General features: G+C 40.9%; 1 protein-coding gene across 2 annotated transcripts in view; it reads left to right on the top strand.

Annotated features, from left to right (window-relative positions):
• The window catches only part of itpk1b (inositol-tetrakisphosphate 1-kinase b), a 72,478-nt gene that overhangs the window by 8,498 nt on the left and 37,727 nt on the right, over positions 1-26,253 (top strand). For both annotated transcript variants that reach the window (XM_060934226.1, XM_060934227.1), the window contains exon 3: positions 24,054-24,078. In XM_060934226.1, the coding sequence (XP_060790209.1) occupies positions 24,054-24,078 (25 nt within the window). The remainder of the gene's footprint in view (positions 1-24,053; positions 24,079-26,253) is intronic.

The following is a 26,253-nucleotide window of genomic DNA, read 5'->3' on the forward strand; positions in this document are numbered from 1 at the left end:
AGTGCAAAAATGGATGTTTTTGTTTGAGCTAGACAAGCTCACTTCAACCCCATTAGTACTAGTGTGCTATGTTTCAAGAACTTTGATAAGGCTTGCTTTGCCAATTGGGTGGCCTACAAGAGTGGATTTGCAAAGAGGTACATCTAATTTACACAGTATGAAGTAATCAATTATACAGTAGTGCTTGAAAGTTTGTGAACCCTTTAGAATTTTCTATATTTCTGCATAAATATGACCTAAAACATCATCAGATTTTCATACAAGTTCTAAAGGTAGATAAAGAGAACCAAGTTAATCAAATGAGACAAAAATATTATACTTGGTCATTTATTTATTGAGGAAAATGATCCAATGTTACATATCTGTGAGTGGCAAAAGTATGTGAACCTCTCGGATTAGCAGTTGATTTGAAGGTGAAATTAGAGTCAGGTGTTTTCAATCAATGGGATGACAATCAGGTGTGAGTGGGCACCCTGTTTTATTTAAAGAACAGGGATCTATCAAAGTCTGATCTTCACAACACGTTTGTGGAAGTGTGTCATGGCACGGACAAAGGAGATTTCTGAGGACCTCAGAAAAAGCGTTGTTGATGCTCATCAGGCTGGAAAAGGTTGCAAAACCATCTCTAAAGAGTTTGGACTCCACCAATCCACAGTCAGACAGATTGTGTCCAAATGGAGGAAATTCAAGACCATTGTTAGCTTCCCCAGGAGTGGTCGACCAGCAAAGATCACTCCAAGAGCAAGGCGTGTAATAGTCGGCGAGGTCACAAAGGACCGCAGGGTAACTTCTAAGCAACTGAAGGCCTCTCTCACATTGGCTAATGTTCATGAGTCCACCATCAGGAGAACATTGAACAACAATGGTGTGTATGGCAGGGTTGCAACAGGGGTGATAGCGTTCCGGCGCTGCGCCGGATTTCCGGCGTACCGTGGCTGGGGGAAAAAAAATCTAGTTCGCCCATTGTCCTGTGTCATTCTGAGATGCGCAGATAGACAGTAAATGGAATTCGCATGATATGGAACTAGTGGGAAAAAAGTGCCGTCACGGCACGAATTAGACCCTCCAACGCTATCACCCCTGTTGCAAGGAGAAAGCCACTGCTCTCCAAAAAGAACATTGCTGCTCGTCTGCAGTTTGCTAAAGATCACAGAGACAAGCCAGAAGGCTATTGGAAAAAATGTTTTGTGGACAGATGAGACCAAAATCAAACATTTTGGTTTAAATGAGAAGCGTTCTATTTGGAGAAAGGAAAACCCTGCATTCCAGCATAAGAACCTTATCCCATCTGTGAAACATGGTGGTGGTAGTATCTTGGTTTGGGCCTGTTTTGCTGCATTTGGGCCAGGACGGCTTGCCATCACTGATGGAACAATGAATTCTGAATTATACCAGCGAATTCTAAAGGAAAATGTCAGGACGTCTGTCCATGAACTGAATCTCAAGAGAAGGTGGGTCATACAGCAAGACAACGACCCTAAGCACACAAGTCATTCTACCAAAGAATGGTTAAAGAAGAATAAAGTTAATGTTTTGGAATGGCCAAGTCAAAGTCCTGACCTTAATCCAATCGAAATGTTGTGGAAGGACCTGAAGCGAGCAGTTCATGTGAGGAAACCCACCAACATCCCAGAGTTGAAGCTGTTCTGTACGGAGGAATGGGCTAAAATTCCTCCAAGCCGGTGTGCAGGACTGATCAACAGTTACCGGAAACGTTTAGTTGCAGTTATTGCTGCACGAGGGGGTCACACCAGATACTGAAAGCAAAGGTTCACATACTTTTGCCACTCACAGATATGTAATATTGGATCATTTTCCTCAATAAATAAATGACCAAGTATAATATTTTTGCCTCATTTGTTTAACTGGGTTCTCTTTTTTTATCTACTTTTAGGACTTGGGTGAAAATCTGATGATGTTTTAGGTCATATTTATGCAGAAATATAGAAAATTCAAAAGGGTTCACAAACTTTCAAGCACCACTGTATCTTACATGCGGTGACAACCTGTTGGGCTGAGGAATAGAGTTAAGAGTTGGGTTCGGAACCGAGGCTGACTATCAGCTGACGTTATTGTATTGTACCTTTTTCGTAGAGTGAATGACACACAGCTTAATGCATGCACCACTTGGGTATTATTATGACTTTATAGACCTACTTCATTGATTCATTATGAACTAGACTATGATGTAAGCTCGCCTTACTTGCACACGTGCGTTTCATGCTAGATCCAGCAGGTAATTTTGCTGCACTGCTGAATTGCATTGATTTGTTTAAAGGCTTAAATTTATTGGCTTGTCCTGCACACTGAGAAATGAGACTGTCGTGACTGTGTTGGTGTCGTGGGCTTTCAAAGTCGCACGCATACCTGCACTATTCACCTGTATAGTCATGACACTGAATATAGATCAAGGGATATGGACAGGAGCTCAAGACAGTAGGGTCCTAACTCTTTTGGCCAGTCTCGATAGGTTGTGTCGCCATTCCGTATCCGGCTGTTGAGGCACCAGGTTTTCAGCGTCTGTTGCATCTGGCTCCTACACATAGGGGCCAACATAAAGTGCCTTATCAATCTCTTCCTCCCCCTCTAACTCCTCAATCACTCGTGCCACCTCAGATAAAACGGAAGAAGAACTTTCCTAATCATCCTCTGACTGGCTTTCAATCGTGTTCTCTCTCTCGCAGCCATTGTTATTCTTGATGTCACACTTCTCACAGATTTTCACAGGAAAGCATGAATTAACATCGGAAAAATACTATTTCCCCTCAAAAAAAAATACTGAAGGTTTTGTTTTCGTGTTCTCTTTGTTGTACTGTTGTTCAATTGATCATTTGTAAGTTGAAAATGAATGCTATAGAAATTTGATGTGCTACCTTGTACTATCCCTTTAAAGTGTTGTTGTTCTAGGTTGCAATGTAATTAGGTTGAATTTTATTACCTGGCTCAAAGGTTATCAAACTATTTGCAGTCAGGAGCCCATGATGGTGTAAAAAAACCTTTCTGACTGGAGAACATTTTATTTTATGAATATAATAACTTTTTAATTATATAGACACCGGTGTTTTACTGGGAAATACGCCACTCATATTTTTCATATGAGCTACATCTGGGACATTGAGAAACACATTTTCCAATATTGTCAGTCGTGAGGAAATCGATGAATGAATTGTTTTGATTAACTTGTATAGTTTTTGTTTGTGAACGTGTCTATATAATAATAAAAAGAAAATCACACGTTGGCTTGAAGATATGAAGTTTATCTTCTCGTGTTGAAAAACTTATTTTTTGTAGGAAGTACATCGCAGATCTGAGTGACCTTTTAAAAAAATAATATTGGCTGGCTCTTTTTTTTTTTTTTTTTTTGTGGTATATCAGATATACAACAGTATACCATGAAAAAAGCCATTATTGTTACGGTATACATACACATTTGATGGAACAATTATCTCATCTCATCTCATTATCTCTAGCCGCTTTATCCTGTTCTACAGGGTTGCAGGCAAGCTGGAGCCTATCCCAGCTGAGTACGGGCGAAAGGCGGGGTACACCCTAGACAAGTCGCCAGGTCATCACAGGGCTGACACATAGACACAGACAACCATTCACATTCACACCTACGGTCAATTTGGAGTCACCAGTTAACCTAACCTGCATGTCTTTGGACTGTGGGGGAAACCGGAGCACCCGGAGGAAACCCACGCGGACACGGGGAGAACATGCAAACTCCGCACAGAAAGGCCCTCGCCGGCCCCGGGGCTCGAACCCGGACCTTCTCGCTGTGAGGCGACAGCGCTAACCACTACACCACCGTGCCGCCCCGGAACAATTATAGATTTTACAAAAAGTTAAGAATGGGGGGGGGGGGGGTTACTTGTAATATGTATCTTACGGCATTTTCAATTCTCTGCAACAGTTTACTGTGGGCGCTGCTGGCAAACAAAGAAATGCTTCTGCACATTAGCGCCGATGTGTGATGTCATGTTGTCTTGACAATCGTGCAATATCGTAAACCATATTCAACGCTCATTCTCCTTCGGGTAGAGTGACGTAATACTTGTAGGATAAGTGATATGCTAACAATATTTCATGCTGTCGAACCAAATGAATGAAACCTGCTAAAGGGTTGAGAATATATGTTTTTATTCCATCAAAAAAAGTGTCCTGTATGTATAATAATTCCCGATATTTCATTCTGATAACGTCACTCCTAGTGTTTTCTCACTGACTGGACGTGCATTGTTAAAATGCTGAACTGGTTAAAAATTAAAATTCTTCTAATTAACTTGCATATTTTTTTCTTTTTGTGTATGTGTCCATATAATATAAAGAACATTTACATGGTGGTGCGAAGATATCAAGTTTATCTTCTCGTGTTGAAAAATATTTCACTCAACTGCGTGTGTTGCTTTGCTCACTCGTGAAATACATTCACCACTCAAAGATAAACTTCATATCATGTCACCGCCTGTCAGTGTATTTGTTTATATTTGTATAATATAAATAACACACACACAGAGTTGAATTCAAAAGTTTGTGCACCCTGGCCAAATAACATATTTGATTGATTTATGAGATGAGAAGGGAAGTCTTCACAACACTTGTAGCAAATTATTTTAGGAAAATACTTTTTATTTAAAGTGGAGTTCCTTTATATTTGATGTAAAAAAAAAAAGTCAAAGGGAAAGTAGTAATTCTGTCGTGCAAATATTTGGACACCCTTCCAGTTGTAATGTGTCAGAACTTATTGTACCTTAAGGGAGTCATTAGGACTTGTTAGGAAGGTAAAGATCATCATAACGGTTTCAGAACATAAATCTTCTGACTCTTCAGATCTTGTCCAAAACTCAACAACTGTGGACTGAAAATGAATCTAACTGCTGATGACTATAAAGCAGAGGAAGGCTATAAAAATATATCAAACTGCTCCCAGCTCAGTTATTACTTGTCTGAAATGTTATTAAGAAACTCTGGAAGTCAAGGCAAGATCTGTCAGAAAACTTTCAGATAAAATTGCTGGGCAGAAAGGCAAAATAAAAACCCCCGTATGATGGGAAGGACATGCAGGAAGGTTTAGCAGAAACATGAGTCATGGTGCACTGTTGTTCTCTGCAGAATTGCTTAAACAAACATGAGCTGCATGGAAGAGTCATCGGAAGGTAAAGCCTTACTTGCAACCTCATCACAAAAGCGAATATCTGAAGTAAGCAAAACAAAATCGAGAGAAGATATCTAGATAGACATTTTCAAAACAAGTGCTGACTGATGAGGTAAAAATGGAACACACTGGCCACAATCATCAAAGGTATATTTGGAGAAAACAAAAGGAGCAACATTTGATAAAAAGAAAACCTCGTCAACTGTTAAGCATGGGAGTGGCTCTGTTATGCTTTGGGGTTGTGTGGCAGCAATTGGCACAGAAATTACATCACGTAGTACACTACCGTTCAAAAGTTTGGGGTCACCCAGACAATTTTGTGTTTTCCATGAAAAGTCACACTTTTATTTACCACCATAAGTTGTAAAATGAATAGAAAATATAGTCAAGACATTTTTCTGGCCATTTTGAGCATTTAATCGACCCCACAAATGTGATGCTCCAGAAACTCGGGCCCTGTCCACACGGCAACGGATTCAGGTGAATCTGATAAAATTGTTTATCGTTTAGGCCTGGCGTCCACACGGCACCGGCGTTTTGGGTGCCCCAAAACGAAATCTTTTGAGAACGGGTTCCAGAGTGGAAATATCTGGCAACGGTGCCGTTGTGAAGTCGTCTGGATGAGTAGAACGGATTTGTTTACAAAGATGTCACAACCACATGTGCTTCACGCCGGGTAGAAGTGTAACGAACTCGATGCGAGTTGTCAACAAATCCTATAACTTGGTTCATGAAACGCGCTTACAAAATATTTTCACTGTGAATATTTGTGTAATGGTGCAAAGTGAGAGAGAGAGAGAGAGAGAGTGAAAGTCAATCCCGCCAGCAAAAATAGGGAAAAAAGGAGCGATCTCACCTCTTCAGATGTTGGTTTAAGTCCGACAATACATTCCTCAAAAATGGCGTAGAAGAACAAATTAATCTATCAACGTGTAGCATTCAATTTATTCCGGACCATTAAAGACGCTGCCTTCCGTGTAGAATCATACGTCATCCTCGCCGCCATATTGGATGGGTCAAAGCGGAGAATAAAGATGCCTCATTCATGTGCTGCATTTAACTGTACCAACAGGTTTGCTGTCCAAATGAGATCACATGGGATTACCTTTCACAGGTGAGACTGGAAAAATACTTTTCATTGTATTTGGTCATTATAACCTAATTTTACGAACAGATTTTTCTGACTTTGTGGCTAATATGAAGTCTCGTGCATAATAGTTTATGCGCATGCGTCCTTACTACTTCTATTGTTGTGGTGTCTCCGATGGGACCGTCTTACAGCGCACCTAGAGGTGTGGCATGTGTATTGCATCGTTTTCAGCAAGTGTTGCGTTGCCATATGGACCTGATATTTTACTGATCCGTTGCCCATGTGGACGCGATGGTTTTTTTTTTTTAATCTCGTTGCCGTTGTCATGTGGATGTAGCCTCAATCTGCTCAAAGGAAGGTCAGTTTTATAGCTTCTCTAAAGAGCTAAACTGTTTTCAGCTGTGCTAACATGATTGTACAAGGGTTTTCTAATCGTCCATTAGCCTTCTGAGGCAATGAGCAAACACATTGTACCATTAGAACACTGGAGTGAGAGTTGCTGGAAATGGGCCTCTATATACCTATGGAGATATTGCACCAAAAACCAGACATTTGCAGCTAGAATAGTCATTTACCACATTAGCAATGTATAGAGTGGATTTCTGATTAGTTTAAAGTGATCTTCATTGAAAAGAACAGTGCTTTTCTTTCAAAAATAAGGACATTTCAAAGTGACCCCAAACTTTTGAACGGTAGTATATGTAGCCAGAAGAATGGATTCCAGTAAATTCTGGAAACGAATCAGTCAGTCGGGAGGGACTGAAGCTTAAAAGAGGCTTACTAATACAATAGGACAATGTTCCAAAATATAACTCAAAATCCAACATGAACAACTTCAAAAAAGACAAGGTGAAGCTTTTGTAATGGAATCAAACATAATTGGAAGCCTGTGGGTAGATTTTAAGCATGCTGTGCATGCAAGACAGCTCCGGAGTATCACAACTAGAAATGTTCTGTAAGGAAGAGTGGGTAAACAATCATCAAACGAGGCTCCTAACTGGCTACAGAAAGTATTTGCAAGCTATGATTTTTATTGTTGAATGTGTGATACGTTTTTATTGCAGAACTTCACAACCACAGTCTTAACCTGTTAAACTGTTTTGAAAAGGCATAGATTCATGTTAACGTTATTTATACATCACCAAGCAATTGGGTCTATAATAACTATCCTCATTTTGAGAACCGCTGATCTAGCTCAACATGATGATAGATCTTGTTTGTTTGTTTTTTGTTGTTGTTTTTTTGTGTATTCATAAAATCAGTGTTGTAGCAGTGACTTTTTTCCAAAAGTACAGGTCTATCCTGCATTCTCATTACATTATCTGAAAAACTTGTCGTTATAGTTAACTCCCAGACTGTATATGTTGTGTATTATATGGTCGTGTCTTATGATTGGTATTCACCATAGAGGAGCCGTGTTAGTCAGCATTCAGAGAACGAAAGCAAAGGAAGTCTGAGTTAGCATAACAAGGCCAGGTGAAGAGTGGGTTTTGTGCTGCGTGCTGTGTTTTTGGTGGCCACTGAAATCTGAGCAGACAGAATTGTTGGTTCAACAAAAGGTTTTGGCTACATGCGGGTGTGAGGAAAAAGAGCTCCTGTAACCCACATTGGGACGTTTGTGTGAGTGAGACTAACTCTGTTTCACACTGCAAGTTGTATCCCACTGTATCAGTCTCCAGTTGAATGAATAGTTATGTAATGTGTAGAACAGGCATTGTGTCTGATTAACTCAGAAACAGAAAAGGAGTGTGCAAGAAAGAGGGGAGAGGAGAAGAGATCAGAACAACGTGATCACTGTGAGCGGTGAGCTTTTGTCAGTCACTGGATGAGTATTGAATTGTATGTCCATTTATTTTGACCCACAGTGACTGATCAAGCTAACTATGTTGTGCTGAATTTGTAGTTTCTGATGAACACTGTTGGTGTCCTGTTTCTGTCTCAAATCCATAGTCTTGAAATGTGTGTTTTATATATTCATCATTTAGATTTATTTATTTATCTGGCACATTTTATTAAGAGTAACATTTTTTATGATACCCCCTTCTCTCCAACATGCATTAGGTGCTAGTTCTAGGCAGTGCTGGTTCAGAGTTGGTTCAAATTTGCCCCTTTTCCACAAAGCAGTTCGGGGCCAGTGCTTAGTTTGGAACCGGGTTTTCTGTTTCCACTGACAAAGAACTGGCTCTGGGGCCAGAAAAACCGGTTCCAGGCTAGCACCAACTCTTTGCTGGGCCAGAGGAAAGAACCGCTTATGTCAGCGGGGGGCGGAGTTGTTAAGACCAACAACAATAACAAGACCGCAAAAGATCACCATTTTTAAGCGACGAGAAGCAGCAGCTGTACAAACGCGAAGTCATCCATTATTATTGTTGTTGTTGCTGCTGCTTCTTCCGGGTTGTTTTTGCTTCGATATTTGCGCCAAGGTTTATGCAAACGTAGCGACGTAACTGACGTATACAGGGACGTAATGACGTGGCTCCCCTTAGCACCGCGAGCTATGGAAAAGCAAACTGGTTCTCAGCTGGCTCGCAAGTTGAACGAGTTGTGAACCAGCACTGGCCCTGAACCAGCCCTGGAACTGATTTGGTGGAAAAGGGGTAATTGTGAACCTTCTAAGGACCGATTTGCTTTTCCATGGACTAGAGCCACCAGAGATCCATGCCATTATGTCCCTGAATATGTCTCTGCTTTCCCAGCAGCATCAAGCACAAGAACAATGGTGGACTACTGGATTAGGAAGACTAGACACTACACTAACTCCGTTTTCTGAAAATGGGGATCACAGAGTTGCAGTTAGTCTGTTGGTCATGATAATCCCCTAGCCCCTGATGCAAGTGGTGTTGGACCAGCAAAATGTTGGTGCTGTTCTCAAACCGGTTTTCCTGGCTGAGGGCCTGCTCTTTGGCTGTCAAAACATGAAGAACTAGTTCAGAGTTTTCCACCAGTTCCAAACCGGCCCTCGAACTACCCTGGTGGAAAAGTGGTATAAGTGAGCCAGAGTTGCGTCTAATCGCACAGCTGAGCACTTGATGTTTTGCTCAAGAACCCAATAGTGGTCTTTGGTAATTCCTCTGGTCACCATTATTGAATCTTAACTACTGACAGTAAAAGTACTGTCAGACATTAATGTTCATAATAATCACTGTACAATAAGGCTAGCATGTGGTTTTTTTTTTTAATTATTATTTAAAATTTTTTTTTTACATTGATGTTTTTTACGACATTCATTGTATTTTTCTTTTGTATGGTACACATTAATGATCACAAATGTAAAATATTTTGCAGGAATTTTATGACGGTGCTGAACTCGCTTGCAGTTTGGTTTCATTCACAACGTGATTCTGTCACCCTTGTGTCCAACGTTTTTCTTTTTTGTCTTTGTTTCATTTCATTGAAAGAAAGTGAAAAAGATGACGAAACCAAATAGTCATAAGAAAAGGAAACGCAAGTTCCTTCCAAAGTGGCTTAAAAAAAAGGAGTCTCCTTTCACCTGGTGACCACAATGTTTTTTTGTAATCTGTCTTTAAATTAATTTATACTTCAAGTTTTACTGGATTAATCCAGATTTAATTTTATTTCCTCCAGAAGTTTTGAATTTGGGTGAGGTCTAACTCTTAAAATTATATCCCCACACACACACACACACACACACACACACACACACACACCATACTGGGGCATTGGATTGTTTTTCTTTATTGTTACAGTTAAAGTTTGATCTTTATTGAAAAATTACAAATCATTAAACCATAATAATTATCATAACTATACGTGTTTTTTTTTGATAAACTTTTTGTTAACCACTTTTCCTTACATTGAACTAGTAAATACATGGTAATAAAAAGGTTCTAGTCAGGACAAGTGGAAAAATCTTGCTGCTTGTCTGACTGGACAAGTGGATTAAAAAATTTAACGTTGAGCCGTGAGTGCTTGCCCCCCCCCCCCCCCCCCCCCCATGCCGTATTAAAGTGCTGATGACACGTTTTTGACATCTTTGGCGATGTTTTATAACATAAAAAGTAATTCCCGATGATCCATATATTAATTCACGAAGGCGCCTATTTTACAAGTTATGATAAAAAAACGCGGCTATTTGGGCAAATTTGACGGGGCTGCAGCACCCAGGAGACGAAGGAGGAGGAGCTATATGACGTCAGCGAAAGAACCTTCCTCCTAACTTACCAGTTTATTGTTGATGCGACAGGTGTTCAGTTTGTCATTATTAGTATTATTATATATAATATATATATATTAGTTATTATGCCTTCGCGTTATGTTGCCGGCTTTTGCTCCAAAACCTACAAGGATGGGGTAAGTTTATTCAAGTTTCCCAGAGATCCCGAGCTGCATGCGAAGTGGGTGAAGCAAGTCAGGCGCACTCGTGACAAGTGGGAGCCCTCACCAACATCCATCCTGTGCTCTGAACACTTCGATTTGGATTGTTTTGACACCCTTCCCAGCTTAAAGTATCTCTTGGGTGTTCAGTTCAGCACAAACGTGTGTTACTACCATCAGCAGTGCCTACACAGTGTTGCCAGATTGGGATTTTTCCTGCCCAGTTGAGCGGTTTCAAGTGCATTTTGGTGGGTTTTGAACATATTTTGGGCTGGAAAACATCAGCAGTATCTGTTGCCAGTATCTGTTGCCAGATACTGCTGAAGTTTTCCAGCCCAAAATATGTTAAAAACCCACCAAAATGCACTTGAAACCGCCCAACTGGGCGGGATTCCTCCCAATCTGGCAACACTGCCAGTATTCCGGAGAGGGTCTACTCGTAGCTATGCCGGATCCAAAGACAGTCCTCCTGTCAGAACATGTGTTGTGAAACGACATAAGATAAAGGTACGTAGAGCTATAGATTCTACATGATAATCATAAATGTAATCATAAAGTCGGCGTGATATCAGTCATGTATTTGCTTGTGAAAGCTTGCGGCTTTCATGTAACTGCCGCCTAGCAACGAGAGGCAAAGGGTAAAGAGGGTAGGCTATCATAGATTCTATTCGGAAGAGAGCAACACAATTCTAGACTCCCAGAAGAGGAAGAGCTAGCACTAGAGAGTTCACCGGCGTTTTCATGCGCCATTTCCATTGAGTAGAACCAGAGTAGAACCATAGGATGTCTATGAGTAGAACAGCCAGTGAACCGCAGCGTGTTCTCCCGCTGACGTCACAACATGGCCGCGAGCCACGGACCCAGTTTTCTTGCGCTGTGCAATTAAAAGTTGGATATTTGCGTAACAACAGCTTCTTTTCACGTAATTATAACAGAAATCTAACATGTTTGCCATGTTGTATAGTTTATTTAAGAAATTGCATAGAGTCATGTTCGTGTCATCAGCCCTTTAAGCCAATGCGGTGCCCCTGGGCACTATACCTCAAGTGCCCCACCACCCTGCGCGCACGCGTTCAGTAACCTCCTGCCGGGACCGTTAGCAATAGCCAGTTCTTTTTTTCAACTCCGTTAGATCTCCCCATAGCGCAGGATCAGTTGAAATGGAGAAGTGTTCTACTGGCGTCGGCTGCGCTGGGTTGACATCCATAACACCCTCGTCTTCCTTCTCGTCACCATGGTGTGAACTGATCTCTACCTGGCTTAAAGTGGCTTCACACATATCCTCCTCCCCGAGGTCTCCCTCGCTCCCATCTTCCTCAAGGGGATCCTCGTCGTCGCCGACCCCTCGGCTAACACTGGCTGTGGTTGTAGCATCTCCCCGGCTAGTGCTAGCAGGGCCATCTCCCTCACTAGCATCGCTGATTTCACTAGCTTCGGCTTCAGCGCTGGTAGTGAGAGCAGTTGTTGATGTTTTTATAAAAAAACGATCTAACACTGGAACATTTTTAATTGCAGCTACACGCCTGGAGTCTTTCTCTTTTTTTTAATTTTCTCTTTGCACAACCACTCAATTGATGTCTGTCCATTTTTCATTTCTACCGCGGTTTTTAAAAAATTGATAAATTTCACCGTAGGTGGACTGGCTCAACTGACAAGTTGAGGAAAGGGGGGTTAATGGTCACATAGGCCACTCTTGCTCAGAATTATGATTATTGTTGTTCTTATGAAATTAGAGTTCATAATGAATTATATATGACTATTTAACAATGTCAAGTGTATAACCATTTTAAGTGTACAAACATTCACGAAAAATATTTTTAAAGTTTCTGTCATGTGGTGCCCCCCCACTGGCTGTGAGTGGTTAGTGCCCCTGGGCACTGTGCCGCAGGCCCATATAGTTAATCCGGCCTTGGCCCCCCCCATGTTTAGCTCTGCAACCGAAACTAAGGCTTGAACACATTTAAAATGCAAAATAATAAAATTATAGACAATATTTAAGAGGACTTGCCAGCAAAGCAATGTTTATGGGTTTTGTGGGTAAAGAGTTCCTTGTGCAGATTTAGCCTGCATATAATAGTATCATGTGTCTAATGATTAAATACAGCTTGCATTGACGCAAGCCATACAACAAACAAACGTACAGAGTAACATGCGTCAAGAAATCTTATCCTGTCAGAATAGTACTTAAAGGGCGTATCACGGGTAAATTCAAGAGCAAGATCAATGCAATTCTCCTATTTTATATTAAACTTTGGTCAAATATTTGTAACATTCTGCATTCTCTGCAATTTTTTTTACCTTGCACAATACCAGAAAAATTCAGTTGAAATCAAGCCATTTGAGGTGAATTGGTCCGCCTCTGAAAAAACTTGGCATTTGGATTTCCCGGCAAACATTGATTTTCGTGACGTCATCTGTGGGACGCCTCCCTCTGAATCCTACGTCAGCGCTGGTTTGTTTATGAGAAAATGACCTGGTGGTTTGCTGCAAATTTCTTCATTATCACGTAATTATTAAAATGGTTAACAGATGTATCGTAGGAGGGTGTAGCAATACCAATCTTGATGGGATTAGTACTCATTGTTTTCCAAAAGACCAGACAATGAGAGAGAAATGGGAGCGCTTGGTCTACACAGGCTGTGCACTGAAACTGCGCAAGCTCTCGGAGCCTGCTGGCGCTTCCGCAGGTAACGTCACGAATCTGGTTCCAGACTCCCTTGGGATTTTTCCAGACACGTTTTGTTATTTTATTTTTTTCTGCTGTAGACAGCTGGCCTTGTCCAAAATTACCTTTCTGGATGAGTGTGTAAAGGGACATACTCATCTCGTTATCTCTAGCCGCTTTATCCTGTTCTACAGGGTCGCAGGCAAGCTGGAGCCTATCCCAGCTGACTATGGGCGAGAGGCGGGGTACACCCTGGACAAGTCGCCAGGTCATCACAGGGCTGACACATAGACACAGACAACCATTCACACTCACATTCACACCTACTGTCAATTTAGAGTCACCAGTTAACCTAACCTGCATGTTTTTGGACTGTGGGGGAAACCGGAGCACCCGGAGGAAACCCACGCGGACACGGGGAGAACATGCGAACTCCGCACAGAAAGGCCCTCGCCGGCCACGGGGCTCGAACCCGGACCTTCTTGCTGTGAGGCAACAGCGCTAACCACTACACCACCGGGCCATCCTTAAAGGGACATACTTTCATATTAAAAAAAAACCAAAAAACAAAATTGGTCCAGAATATGCCCTTTAAGACTAAATCATGTAGCTAGAACATAAAGCTAGGGTAGGCCATTTTGGGGAAACCTGGAAGAGTAATCTAGATTTTGAAAGCATCCAACTGAAAAATCCCACCTACTCCCTTCAGCGCTCTCTCTATAGACCCTTTTCAGTCACGTGACCTTCGTAAACGCGACCGCCATTTTGGACATGTAGTGGACTTCGGCTCGAATCGGTTTGAATGCGAGGAAGGCGACAAACATAAAAGAAAAAGGAGCGAGATGCAGAAAACTGTATTTACTAGTTTACTGTAATTATGATCTGGAAGCTATTTACACCGGATCCAGTGTAAATAGCTGCCGGAGCCAACGTCCGAGCTTGCTGGAGCGCGCGCGCTCCGGCCGGCCGCGAGCGAGCGCGCTCCGGAACCTCGGACGTTGGCTCCGGCAGCTATTTACACTGGATCCGGTGTAAATAGCTGCCAGATCATAATTACAGTAAACTAGAATGGAATGTTAACAGCAATGTAATGCCTTTTCTGGCTAATTTTATTCGTCTTACCTCCAACAAAGTGGTCACTACACAAGCGTTGGTATGCCGCTATCCATCTTCTCCGTCGGTCAGCATCTACCGGGATCCGATAAAATGATAACCCTTGCCTTGTTTGTTGATGGTTACTACATCCAGGTGCACAACAATATAGTGGCATGATGGAAGTCTTGCTGAAAATAAACACTTTCTTTGCTGCCGTTCCTCAATGTTGGCTGTGGTAAACTACTGGTAGTACATGTCCAAAATGGCGGCCGCGTTTGTCGTGACGTCACGTGAAAAGGGTCCATAGCCACTCCTCCAAAACACATGAACACGCACTGCCTGATTACTGCTGGGCAATATGTCTGCCTCGACTTGTGGAAGACTCCGGTCACGTTCAGTGAGTGCACAGACAGAGTGCGTGCAAAGTCGGCAGTTAGGTAGGTAGGCCCTCGGACTGGACTTTTACAGCCCTGTGACTGACGGGGCTTTTGTGACAGTGTTTTTCTTTGTATTGTCTGGGTATTTGATTTATTCATGACCTATTCTACCTTTAACATGCCAAATATGCAGAGTTGATCCTGTTTTGCAACATCACAAACTGAGATTGTGTAATGCTTCGTTAATGTATTTTCTTACTGAAATGCTGAGAAACGTCTGTTTTAACTGACAAAATGTAACTTTTGTGCCATGTTAGCTGTGTTTTTGTTTGTGCAATTTGATGAAAGGAGTATGGAAATCATTTACATGTTATGTTTTTGAGTTCAGGGTTACTTTGTGTTGAAAGCAAGTTGGCTTTTGTTTGTACTTAAGCTCTGTCAAAGCCTTTTGTGTGAAAAGGGTGTCTGATGAAGTGGCTGAGAAAGCCATGGTAGCCTGACTATGAATGCAGCCTCTTTTTTTTTTTTTTTTTTAAACACACTACACTAAAGCTGAACCAATAGCTGTTTTAGACTGTTTCTTTGTAACCAGGACAACTAGGAAAGCATGGAACGTACTGAACCCTGAACGTACTGAATACTAAGCTCATGTGTGTTATATCCCTGTCTCAGACAGCTGATGGTGAGGAATCCCTGCTGAACCCATATAAAGCTCAGCTGGCAGTAAAAGTGTGTGCGCAGTAGGGCGGACAAATGTATGCTACAAAGGAACCAAGATCCCCTGTTGTTCTCAAATTAGCTGTCTCTAAAACTAATTTTACACGTCCTTCAGAGATGTAACTCTGGAATATGGACAATAATTAAATGAACACAGGACAAATTTCTGTGGAGTTGTTTTCCTTCGAACTTGGATTTGTTACACATGATTGTATGATGTAGTATACAGTATGCATTAAGCCTCGGTCACAACCGGCCGTACGTGCTCCTACGGCCGGTCTACGTGCAAGAAATGCACGGAGGGAGCGCGTGAAACGTGCTGATTTTCGAGCCGCAGAGGTTCTTTGTCATGTCAAACAAACTCTACGGGCGCTTATGTTTTTTTTTTTTTTTTCAGGTTGCAAGACAAACTTGCGGCCAACGTGCGTCTTTCTCCACGAACAAAAAAAATGCAGCGATTTGGGAAACGCCAAAAATTGCACGGCCAAAAAATCGTACGTCCGGTTGTGACCTAGGCTTTATAGGTTTGAATATTAAGAATATTATTGAAATGTTTTTATGTATTTATCTATCTGTACATAATGTTAAACAATCTAAGCCACTATTCCTTTAGCTTTACTGAATTCCTCCTGAGCGCTGATGGTGTTCAGTAGTCAGAATAACTCCTTCAGTGCAGCTCTTGCGTCTTAGTCAGGGAGTTGAAATAGGTAAATCTTGGGAGTCATTAAACATTTACTCTGGTATTAACCAAGCATTTGACAGATTAGAAAGGAAGCTTTGCTGGTTTGTGTACACAGTGCTTCCATCAATCATGTAAAGCTCTGACAGTGGACACTCATGTTCAGTTCTCGTTTCTGTTGGGAAAGAATAGCTATAGGAGGAACATTAACGCTATCTGAATGTTACTCTTTGGATGATGCATGTCTTGGGTGGTGTCAGTGACACAGCTCTTGATTCATTTGATTTCTGTGCTGCGACTGTATTAATATTATATTAACTGTATGTTCTTATTAACAGTATCATTATGTAGTTCATTATAGCCTGGCAGCTTTTGTGTTCCGTGGACAAAATATCGTCGATTCCCCCCCAAAGCTGATCCGAGCTGCTGAAATCATCATTGTGCTATTTACGTGGGGAAAACAAACAAAAACCTGCCCACAGTTCTAGAAAATATACTTTTTATGCTCTGGCCTTCCCTATTATGAGTGAGCAGACATCTTAATGATGAATTTGTTTGTCGTGGCCTCTCTTTCTCTACCTTGTTTCTAAAGAGAAAAAATTTAATCTTTGGAAATATACTGCAGTATATTAGTGTTTTAAATTTTATTAAGGAATGTATTGTATTTTATGCTCTTTTTAATAGCATAATTAAAAAGATGAGTTTCGATTAGCTGTGTATAACAACTGTTGAGTAAAATAAGATAAATCCCAGCTTGGCTGAGTCCTTTGGGGCAGTAGTAACTCTGTGTTTAAGATTCTGTATGAGAGCCACTGTTGGACTCCAGAGCAAGACGCTAAACTGCTCACTGTTCTGTTCTTGCACTGTTTTTTTTCTGGCTCACTTGTCAAATTAAAAGTGCCTGCCAGATGCATACATGTACAGTACCAGGCAAAAGTTTGGGGACGCCTTCTAATTCAATGTTTTTTCTTTATTTTTATGAATTAAGACACTTCATGTCTTAAAGTAATGATGGATGTCGTTTCTTTTTACTTAGGCCAGCCTTAAAAAAAATCCGTTTCCTGTCCACCGGGTGAGCAAAAAAATTTTCAGTCAGGAGGGAGGGATTTTATTTATATATATATATATATATATATATATATATATATATATATATATATAGATAGATAGATAGATAGATAGATAGATAGATAAGAAATCGCAATGCTGTTTTGCTTTTTCTTTCAGTACTTTTATTACAAAAGCAGACATTTAATAAAATGACAGTTTAATCAACTGAAACTTGTACAAAAACTTTAAGTTAGCATTTTAAATGCTGACTGCAACATTTGCAAAACTTTTACAAAGGAACTTAAAATGTCTGACACACGGACTTTTTGTAGTTCTAAATCGACCGTTAGGCCTAGTTCGGATGAAATTACACTATTAAAATGATCACTGAATGATTTGTTTTTCTGAATCTTTACTATTTTGTTGTTCGCTAGAATACCATTTTGCGATTTCACACTTAAGCAAAATTGAAAACTCCGGATCTCCTTCCTTCATGGTGGCTGCCATTTTTTTGTGCCGCACGGCGCATGCGCAGAGCCGATTCAGTTCAGAGTGCGCGCGCACTCGGCGGAGGCAGTAGTGTGTCGGAGGGAACAGAGGCAGAGATGACGCTTATTTTGTCTCCGGTAAACCAGTCTTCTCTCGTTCAGTTACGTGCTGGCATCAAAAGACACCGTTGGTTGTAAATGAAACCAAACTGAGTGGTTGGAGTGTATTTGCATACACAAATGGAGAAATGTTGGCTGAGTGTGTAATTGTGTAGCCCCACTGCAGACCGTTGTCGTTGTTAATTCATAGCATGCTCAGCTGCGTGAATGTGTCATGCACCGAAAATAAGAGATTTACAAGCCAGGAACGCCTCATGATGCAATACGCAAGAAAAGAGAGAAGATTTACTGCCATTTTACTTTGTATTTGAGTAAAGTGAATAAATAAATGGTCTGTGGAAAATACATTTAATCCTGGGAGCTGCGTGCACAGGAGTTTATTTTGTGTTTACTCCCCCCCGGCTACTTATTTGTCGTGGCTGCCTAGTATGAGCCTTAAGGCCAATTTATGCTGACAACCCAGTCCTCGCAGACGGTGTCGCAGACAGTGTCTGCGTAGCCCCCCCACCTTCGCAGACGCTCTGCGCGCACCTCCCAAAAATTGTGACCACCGCAGAAGCCTCGCAGACAGCGCCGCAGACAAGAGGGCTCTGATTGGTCCACTCTACCCGCTGTACACGCACTTCCGCTTCCCTACTTTCCCGGTTTTTGTTTTCACGACCGGCATTTTTAAAAACATGAGCGAAGATGGAGCAGCACGAAGAGTGATTGATTGAGGAAGTGAGGAAGTGCGTACATCTATACGACTCCAGTTCTAGTCATTATAAAAAAAAAAAAGTTCTAGTCATTATAAGTAACCGGAGGATAAACACTCCACTAACCACACCCACCAACTACTCCTAGCGACTTCGCGCCCCCTTGCGTTGTGGCGGTGAATAACATCGCGCACGCCTATTACTCCCCGCTCAACAATAAATTACAACTGTCTGCGAAAAGCTATCTGCGAAAGCCTTGTCGCAAGAGCATGCAGAGGCCTTCAGTGGAAAGCCCTGGGAATGCGTAAATGACAAGTTCGATTTTAGATTTACGAACCCGAAAAAAATGTCGAAAAACCGGCGTTTAAAAAAAAAAAAAAAAAATTCAACTGCATAAACGGCACTCACTCGGCCGGTGGACCGGAAACAGAACATTTTTTAATAATGGCCTTAGCTGAGCGATTCTTGACACAATCTGGATTACTACGGTTGTGGAATAGGGATATTTACTGTGTTTTTATTCTTTACTGTTTGATCTCAAACACATTAAGAAGGTAAGAAATTGCACTAATTAACTTTTGACGAAACACACCCGTTAACTGAAAAGCATTCCAGGTGACTACCTCATGAAGCTGGTTAAGATGATGCCAAGTGTGCAAAGCGTCATCAAGGTAAACAGTGACCACTTTAAAGAATCTAAAATACAGGGATGTCCATAAGCGCTGGCGACCAGCGGTTTTCTCCACCTACACAGGCAGTCTGCGCCGGCTACTTGATCCCGGGGGGTGTAACTTGCCTTTCGGTGTTCAAGCAATTTAGATAATCATTTTATTTATTTAATTTTATTTCCCTACAATTGTAAAACGACTGGGTTTTGAGAGAGGCGCTATATAAATTGAACTTTTATCATCTCCGCTGCCCATAATTTGCTGCAAATCCAATTATTCCACCATGAAGTTGTTTTCGGTTCGGGTCTAGCATGACCAGAAGCGATGCCATATTTGTTGATTTGATTGGCTGAGCCAGACCACATGACCACTCCATAGCAGACAACTTGGCAGACAATGGTAAAGACGCAGTTGGTCGTTGCAGACGATTTCACTCGGTTTTCACAAAATATTTTATCATGTAATTTACACATGCACCAAATAAGCTCACCATGTAGTTATGTTACAGAGCCAGGCAGCGTACTACAGAGGGTAACTGAGAAAGCCAAGCACACACATCCGGAGGGAAATTTCTTATATATTTCGCAAGAACTTTACAGGGAGGAAATGGTTAGTAATTTATTAGCTGAGAATGTACCAGACATCACCAGAAGGCATGTAAATTAAAAAATTTTCGGGGGGGGCATGCCCCCAGACCCCCCTAGCATTGGCGTGCCTTGGCAGCTTTGCCGCCGCAAATTCCAGAGCCACCTACTACTTTTTTTTTTTAGTTAGCTAGGTCAGATTATTATTTTTTTTTTTGGAGAACTCTGAAAATATGAAACATTGTTTTCTTTGCTAATACTTTTTTTGTTTACGACATGGAACATGTATGCAGTGTTCAGTATTGTTCTACACTGTAGAAATAGTCAACATACAGGAAAAACATGGGAATGAGTACGTGTGTATATACTTTTGACTGGTAGCCTGAGGCTATGCTTAGATACACAGAAACTGTCTTATTGTCTTGCTCTTGAGTTGTGCCAACAGAGGCCTATATTTAGGAGAATGAATTCCAATGACGACACGGCTATCCCTGGCCAGGAGTCCAAAACAATATAATTGGCTGTGCTGTCTGGTTAAGAGGGATGACACTACTCTATCAGAGTGAAACTAAGCAATCAGGGGCATCTGTGAACTCACGGAAGAGGGTAGATAGTGCTCGTGTTAATGTGTTCAGCTGCACTGTGACACAGCAGGAGCAGAAGCTTCAAAAGTTACACTACACTGTGTTTTTACATGCACTTTTTTAACATTCAGAGTGAATCCTTCCCATCTGTGATTCCATTTACATGGACACGATTGAATAGATGTGTGTCCCAAGTGTACAATCTGAACAGAATTTCTGACATCCACACAATCCAGCATAGCTGGCATGTTTCCTGCCATATTTCTCCTATCCATAAAAGCAGAGGTGGACAGTAACTAAGTACATTTACTTGAGTATCTGTACTTGAGGTTTTTTTTTTTGGAAACTTATGGCTTTAACTTCACCACTACATTTGAAAGACAAATATCATACTTCTTACTCCACGACATTTCTGTCAAGGTCCTCGTTACTCATTACTATGAAGCAGCTTTGAAAGTGGATTTTTTTTTTTTCTTTTCTAAAACGTGATTGTTTTTCTCGCAGGTGACACTGAGACAGTCTATCAGTAATCACTAGGATCACGTCGCATCCATAGACTGCATAAAATCAAGTTCACTTATTTCTCAGCAGCATTATTTAAACACAAGGAGTTGATGGCAGAATAGAAGGAAGCGGTTCTTCTAGGAAATGCACGCACCCGTGGCCATACCTAGAACCTATGTTTAAATTTTCTGAAAGGATTAATGATTCGTTTCGTTTTAAATGTTTGCTTTGTTCGCTAAAAATGAACCACATCACAGTCTACAAAAACTCGCCATCCAATGTGCAGAAGCATATTGAGTCATTATTCCAAGAGAAAGCTTACAACGAAGTTGTCTGTGCTTTTAGAGCTAGCGATAACGTTGCAATAGCTATGCAGTCTGGTTAGTCAAATGACTTTCTATAGATTTGCCCACCCAGTTGCTGTAGCCTTGTCCATGGCTAACGTTTACACATACAGTAGCTAGTTAACTTGGACACTGTTAGTTAGCATGTAAAAACGGAGTTACGCTAACATGAATAACTTATCTGAAGACCTTTCAGAAATGTTTTAGCATAATCTTGCCAAATAAACAGAATGTAGAAATCTTTCTTTTTAGTAGCATTAGCTACCCAGTATAAATTGAGTTTGAAAAGAGTTTGCTAGCATGTCAGGTGGAGTGTCATTGACTAGCTAGTGTAATGTTAAACCACCATGATGCGCAGCATGTGTTCATTTTGTGAATTTACATTTCTGTCTTTGGTAACAGCATTAGGTTTTGTAAGTGTTGTGGCAATAATACCATGATGCATTGACAGAAAATGTACTTTTAATAGTTAAGTATTTTTAAAAGCAAGTACTTTGGTACTTTAACTTGAGTAAAAGTTTGACTGTACAACTTTCACTTGTATCGGAGTAACATTTGACTAGTGGAATCTGTACTTTAGCTTAAGTAATGAAGTTGGGTACTTTGTCCACCTCTGCATAAAAGTCACGATGTCATCACTGTGTGAAGGCGTACTGAGCACGCACAGACGGTTACAGGCGCAGAAGACAATCCAATCTAGCATTTAACTCTCAAATGGATTGTCAGAGGTCTAGACCACCTCTTGTAGCCCAATTAAATTCTCAGTCAGAATGGAGTATTTTATTCCAATTGAGCTTTTTACATGAAGAAATTTCATTCAGATTGAACTTGACTATTGACTATTAGGGTCCATGTATTGTATCTAGTGACTGCCTTCATGTGTTGCAGAGGTATCAAATGCTAGGGCAGCGTCTGGCAAGGCACGCTGCAATACAGATGCGAGTGGGGAGTCAAACTCTCGCGGTTACCAGAGGACTAGCCCCCCACTGTAACCCTAGCTATGTAATAGGCGAGAGGCTGAGGGCTACCGAAACTGAGATTGGCACCGCCATATGGCGTGGGAAAGACTTTTTTGACTTTTTCGACGAAAAAAGCCAGCCAATATTATTATTCATGCACATTCGATGGAACGATTATAGACTTTACAAAAAGTTAAGAACAGGGGAGTAACTTGCCAATGTTGAATGCTGATTCTGATCAATTTGTAATTCAATGTTCTCATCTCATCTCATTATCTGTAGCCGCTTTATCCTGTTCTACAGGGTCGCAGGCAAGCTGGAGCCTATCCCAGCTGACTACGGGCGAAAGGCAGGGTACGCCCTGGACAAGTCGCCAGGTCATCACAGGGCTGACACATAGACACAGACAACCATTCACATTCACACCTACGGTCAATTTAGAGTCACCAGTTAACCTAACCTGCATGTCTTTGGACTGTGGGGGAAACCGGAGCACCCGGAGGAAACCCACGGGGAGAACATGCAAACTCCGCACAGAAAGGCCCTCGCCAGCCACGGGGCTCGAACCCGGACCTTCTTGCTGTGAGGCAACAGCGCTAACCACTACACCACCGTGCCGCCCCGTAATTCAATGTTCTGTCGATCTAATGTACATGTTCAAAGTCAAAGTTCTAATGATAAAAATGGTATCAGTCCAAAAAGCCTGAACAACAACCCAACTTGTATACAAGCTATATACAGGTTGACAGTTCAAGTTCAAAGTTACTTTTAGTCGTAGTTAATTGTTACATTGCAGTTGTTCAAAACGGGCTTTGTTGAGTGAAGTCCATGAGTGAAGTCCTCTTGTAAAAGTCTCCATCACTTTTTTTTCTCTCACCTCCAAGTAGAACTTTCCGCTATTGCTCTCTCTTCCAGTTTTTTGATGTCCGTTGGTCTGTTTTTTTTTTTTTTCTCTTGTAAATATGTGTGAAGAATGTCCAGTGAAGTTTTGGTAGCCTTTCAGGTGTTCAGAGCGTCTTTCTCTTTCCAAATTCTCTCTAAATCTTCCACTTTTAACGAAGCCAACCTCGCGGCCATGTTTGTGCACAAACTGTCAGTGTCACTCGCTAGCGCTGAAGTTTTACATCTCCGATGTGTCTCTTTTCCAGTTTTTTGATGTCCTTTGGTATGTTTTTCTCTTGTAAATACGCGTGAAGAATATATAAGTATTGGTAGCCTTTCGGGTGTTCAGCGCGTCTTTAGTTTCAGTTTATTTATTTAGTGCTTAAACCTAGCACTGGATTAGCCTCATCTGCTGTCTGTTGTTGCCCAAATGAGGAAGGGTTCCCTTTTGAGTCTGGTTCCTCTCGAGGTTTCTTCCTCATGTCGTCTGAGGGAGTTTTTCCTTGCCACCGTCGCCACAGGCTCGCTCATTGGGGATAGATTAGGGATAAAATTAGCTTATGTTTTAAGTCGTTCAAATTTTGTAAAGCTGCTTTGAGACAATGTTTATTGTTAAAAGCGCTATACGAATAAACTTGACTTGACTTGATCTTCTCTCTTTCCCGGACGACAAAGAGATGATTTTGCGCATGCGCAGCAGAAAAGTTTTGTCATTGGATCCTCGCATGAGCGCCAATGTGTGACATCGTGTTGTCTAACAACATGCAATATTATGACAACATTGCACGCTCATTCTCCATTGGGTAGAGTGGCGTAATGTATGTAGCATAAGCAATATGATAACAGTATTGCATGCCATCAATAAACCCACTAGAAGGGAATAGAATACATGTTTTTATTCCATGGAAAAAGTGTCCTGTATGTATAATATTTGTCTGCATAGATCACGCAACAATAGTTTTAATATCCCTTGTTTTTATTTTAAGATAAAACTGGTCTTGGATAAGTGTAAGCATATGGAGGATTATATTGTAATGTCTGCTTTGTGTTTTTGTCTTTTAGGAAAAGAGGCATCGAAGTGGTTCAGGTAAGCATTTTGTTTTTCAAAGTAAAATATCATATGAAATAATTGACTCTCATGACAATTGTGTAATTACTTTCTCTAAGAGCACCAGTAATATCCAAAACAGTCTTGCTTTACTGTTGCCAAAATTCAAAAATCTTCAGAATTATTGGCACCCTTATTAAAAGTGAGTAAATATTAGCACTTGGTGCTATTTTTGGAGGTTGTTTTAACACAATTTTCTAAAGATAGAGTTTGCTTATGTATTATGTATTTTTATGCAAAACAGCTTTCAAAATTAACACTACCCTCATAGTTAATACCTGCTGAAGCCTCTCCTAGAAATTTTTTTTTCTTGCAAAATTGAAGGTTGTAGATACTTGGAGGGATGATAGACTTCCATAGTGAACATTTGAAGCTTCTTTATATACACTATCTTAAAGTGCATATTCTGGACCAATTTTGTGTTTTTTTTTTTTTTTTTTTTTTCTTTTTTAATATGAAAGTATGTCCCTTTACACACTCATCCAGAAGGGTAATTTTGCACAAGGCCATCTGTCTACAGCAGAAAAAAATAAAATAACAAAACGTGTCTGGAAAAATCCCAAGGGAGTCTGGAGCCAGATTCGTGACGTTACCTGCGGAAGCGCCAGCAGGCTGCGCGAGCTTTGCACGGTTTCAGTGCACAGCCTGTGTAGACCAAGCGCTCCCATTTCTCTCTCATTGTCCGGTCTTTTGGAAAACGAGGAGTACTAATCCCATCAAGATTGGTGTTGCTACACCCTCCTACGATACATCTGTTAACCATTTTAACAATTACGTGATAACGTTGAAGAAATTTGCAGAAAACCACCAGTTCGTTTTCTCATTAACAAACCAGCGCTGACGTAGGATTCAGAGGGAGGCGTCCCGCAGATGACATCACGAAAATCGATGTTTCCTGGGAAATTCAAATGCAAAGTTTTTTCAGAGGCGGACCAATTCACCTCAAATGGCTTGATTTCAACTGAATTTTTCTGGTATTGCGCAAGGTAAAAAAAAAATTGCAGAGAATGCAGAATGTTACAGATATTTGACCAAAGTTTAATATAAAATAGGAGAATTGCATTGATCTTGCTCTTGAATTTACCCGTGATATGCACTTTAAGTCTGTGCATAACGTGAACTACCCGTTCAGTGTAGACCAAATCATATTTTGTTGAAAGATTTACGATCAAATTTCAACCTTCTGTTTTTTTTTTTTTTTTTAAGTGGGGCTTCTTTTGTGTAGTTCTTACTAACAGTTTGTTTTTATGGTGATGGCAAGTAATGGTTGAGCTTCAAAGCTTCAAATAAGAATTTCAAACTAAAGCTACTCGAACATGCAGCTCTGAAACTCATGATCTTTTGGTTTTCACTTCCTCACTACACAGCAGGAGATAATCTTGATAATCTTCAATAATCATGCAACTGACTGAATTTCCTAAACATCTTTAACTTATCTCCTGTACTAGCTGAAACCCAGACACTGCACAGACAAATTCCATTTTAAAGGTTTGCCGTTTTCATCAGGGTTTTTTTTTTCTTTCCTTTTCCCTTTTCCATAGAGACATTACACAGACCCTGTCTTGGACTAATCAAGCTGTTGTACAAGCAACACCAATCATCTAACCTTGGACTTGTTTCTGTTCATAGAGACACATCAGTTCACCTTGGCCATGGAGAACTGAGAGATATATGAATAATTTTCCAATCATTCAACAAGCATATCTGCCGCTTGCCTCGTCTGCACAGTGTCTTTGTAACTGTAGCTGTACTTGTGTCTTGTATAACTAGTTTATGTCCCATCTTCTGACTGTCGGCACATCTGCTTTTGGTGTGCACAGCTGACATTTACTGAACCAGGGAGGTCAGTTTTTGATAATGTCATTGCTTCCACGTGTCTTACCACTGGCCGTTCCCACAAGAAAATGGAGACTGACTGTTTATTTTAATGTGGGAACAACAGATGTACTTCTCATAAGGAATTCATTATGTGTTCATGATTGTTTCTTTGGCCTTAAGTTTGCTGCCCCCCCAATTTTTTATTTAATCTTTTTTTTTTTTTAAATAGCAATATAGCAGCACTGTGGTAGGTTCCCTTTGGTATGATTTGCATCATTCTACTCTGTCATTTCCTTCCCGATATCAGTCGATTGCCATCTCTGAACAAGATGCAGA

This window comes from Neoarius graeffei, chromosome 11, assembly GCF_027579695.1.
Source record: "Neoarius graeffei isolate fNeoGra1 chromosome 11, fNeoGra1.pri, whole genome shotgun sequence".
Classification (NCBI taxonomy): Eukaryota; Metazoa; Chordata; class Actinopteri; order Siluriformes; family Ariidae; genus Neoarius; species Neoarius graeffei.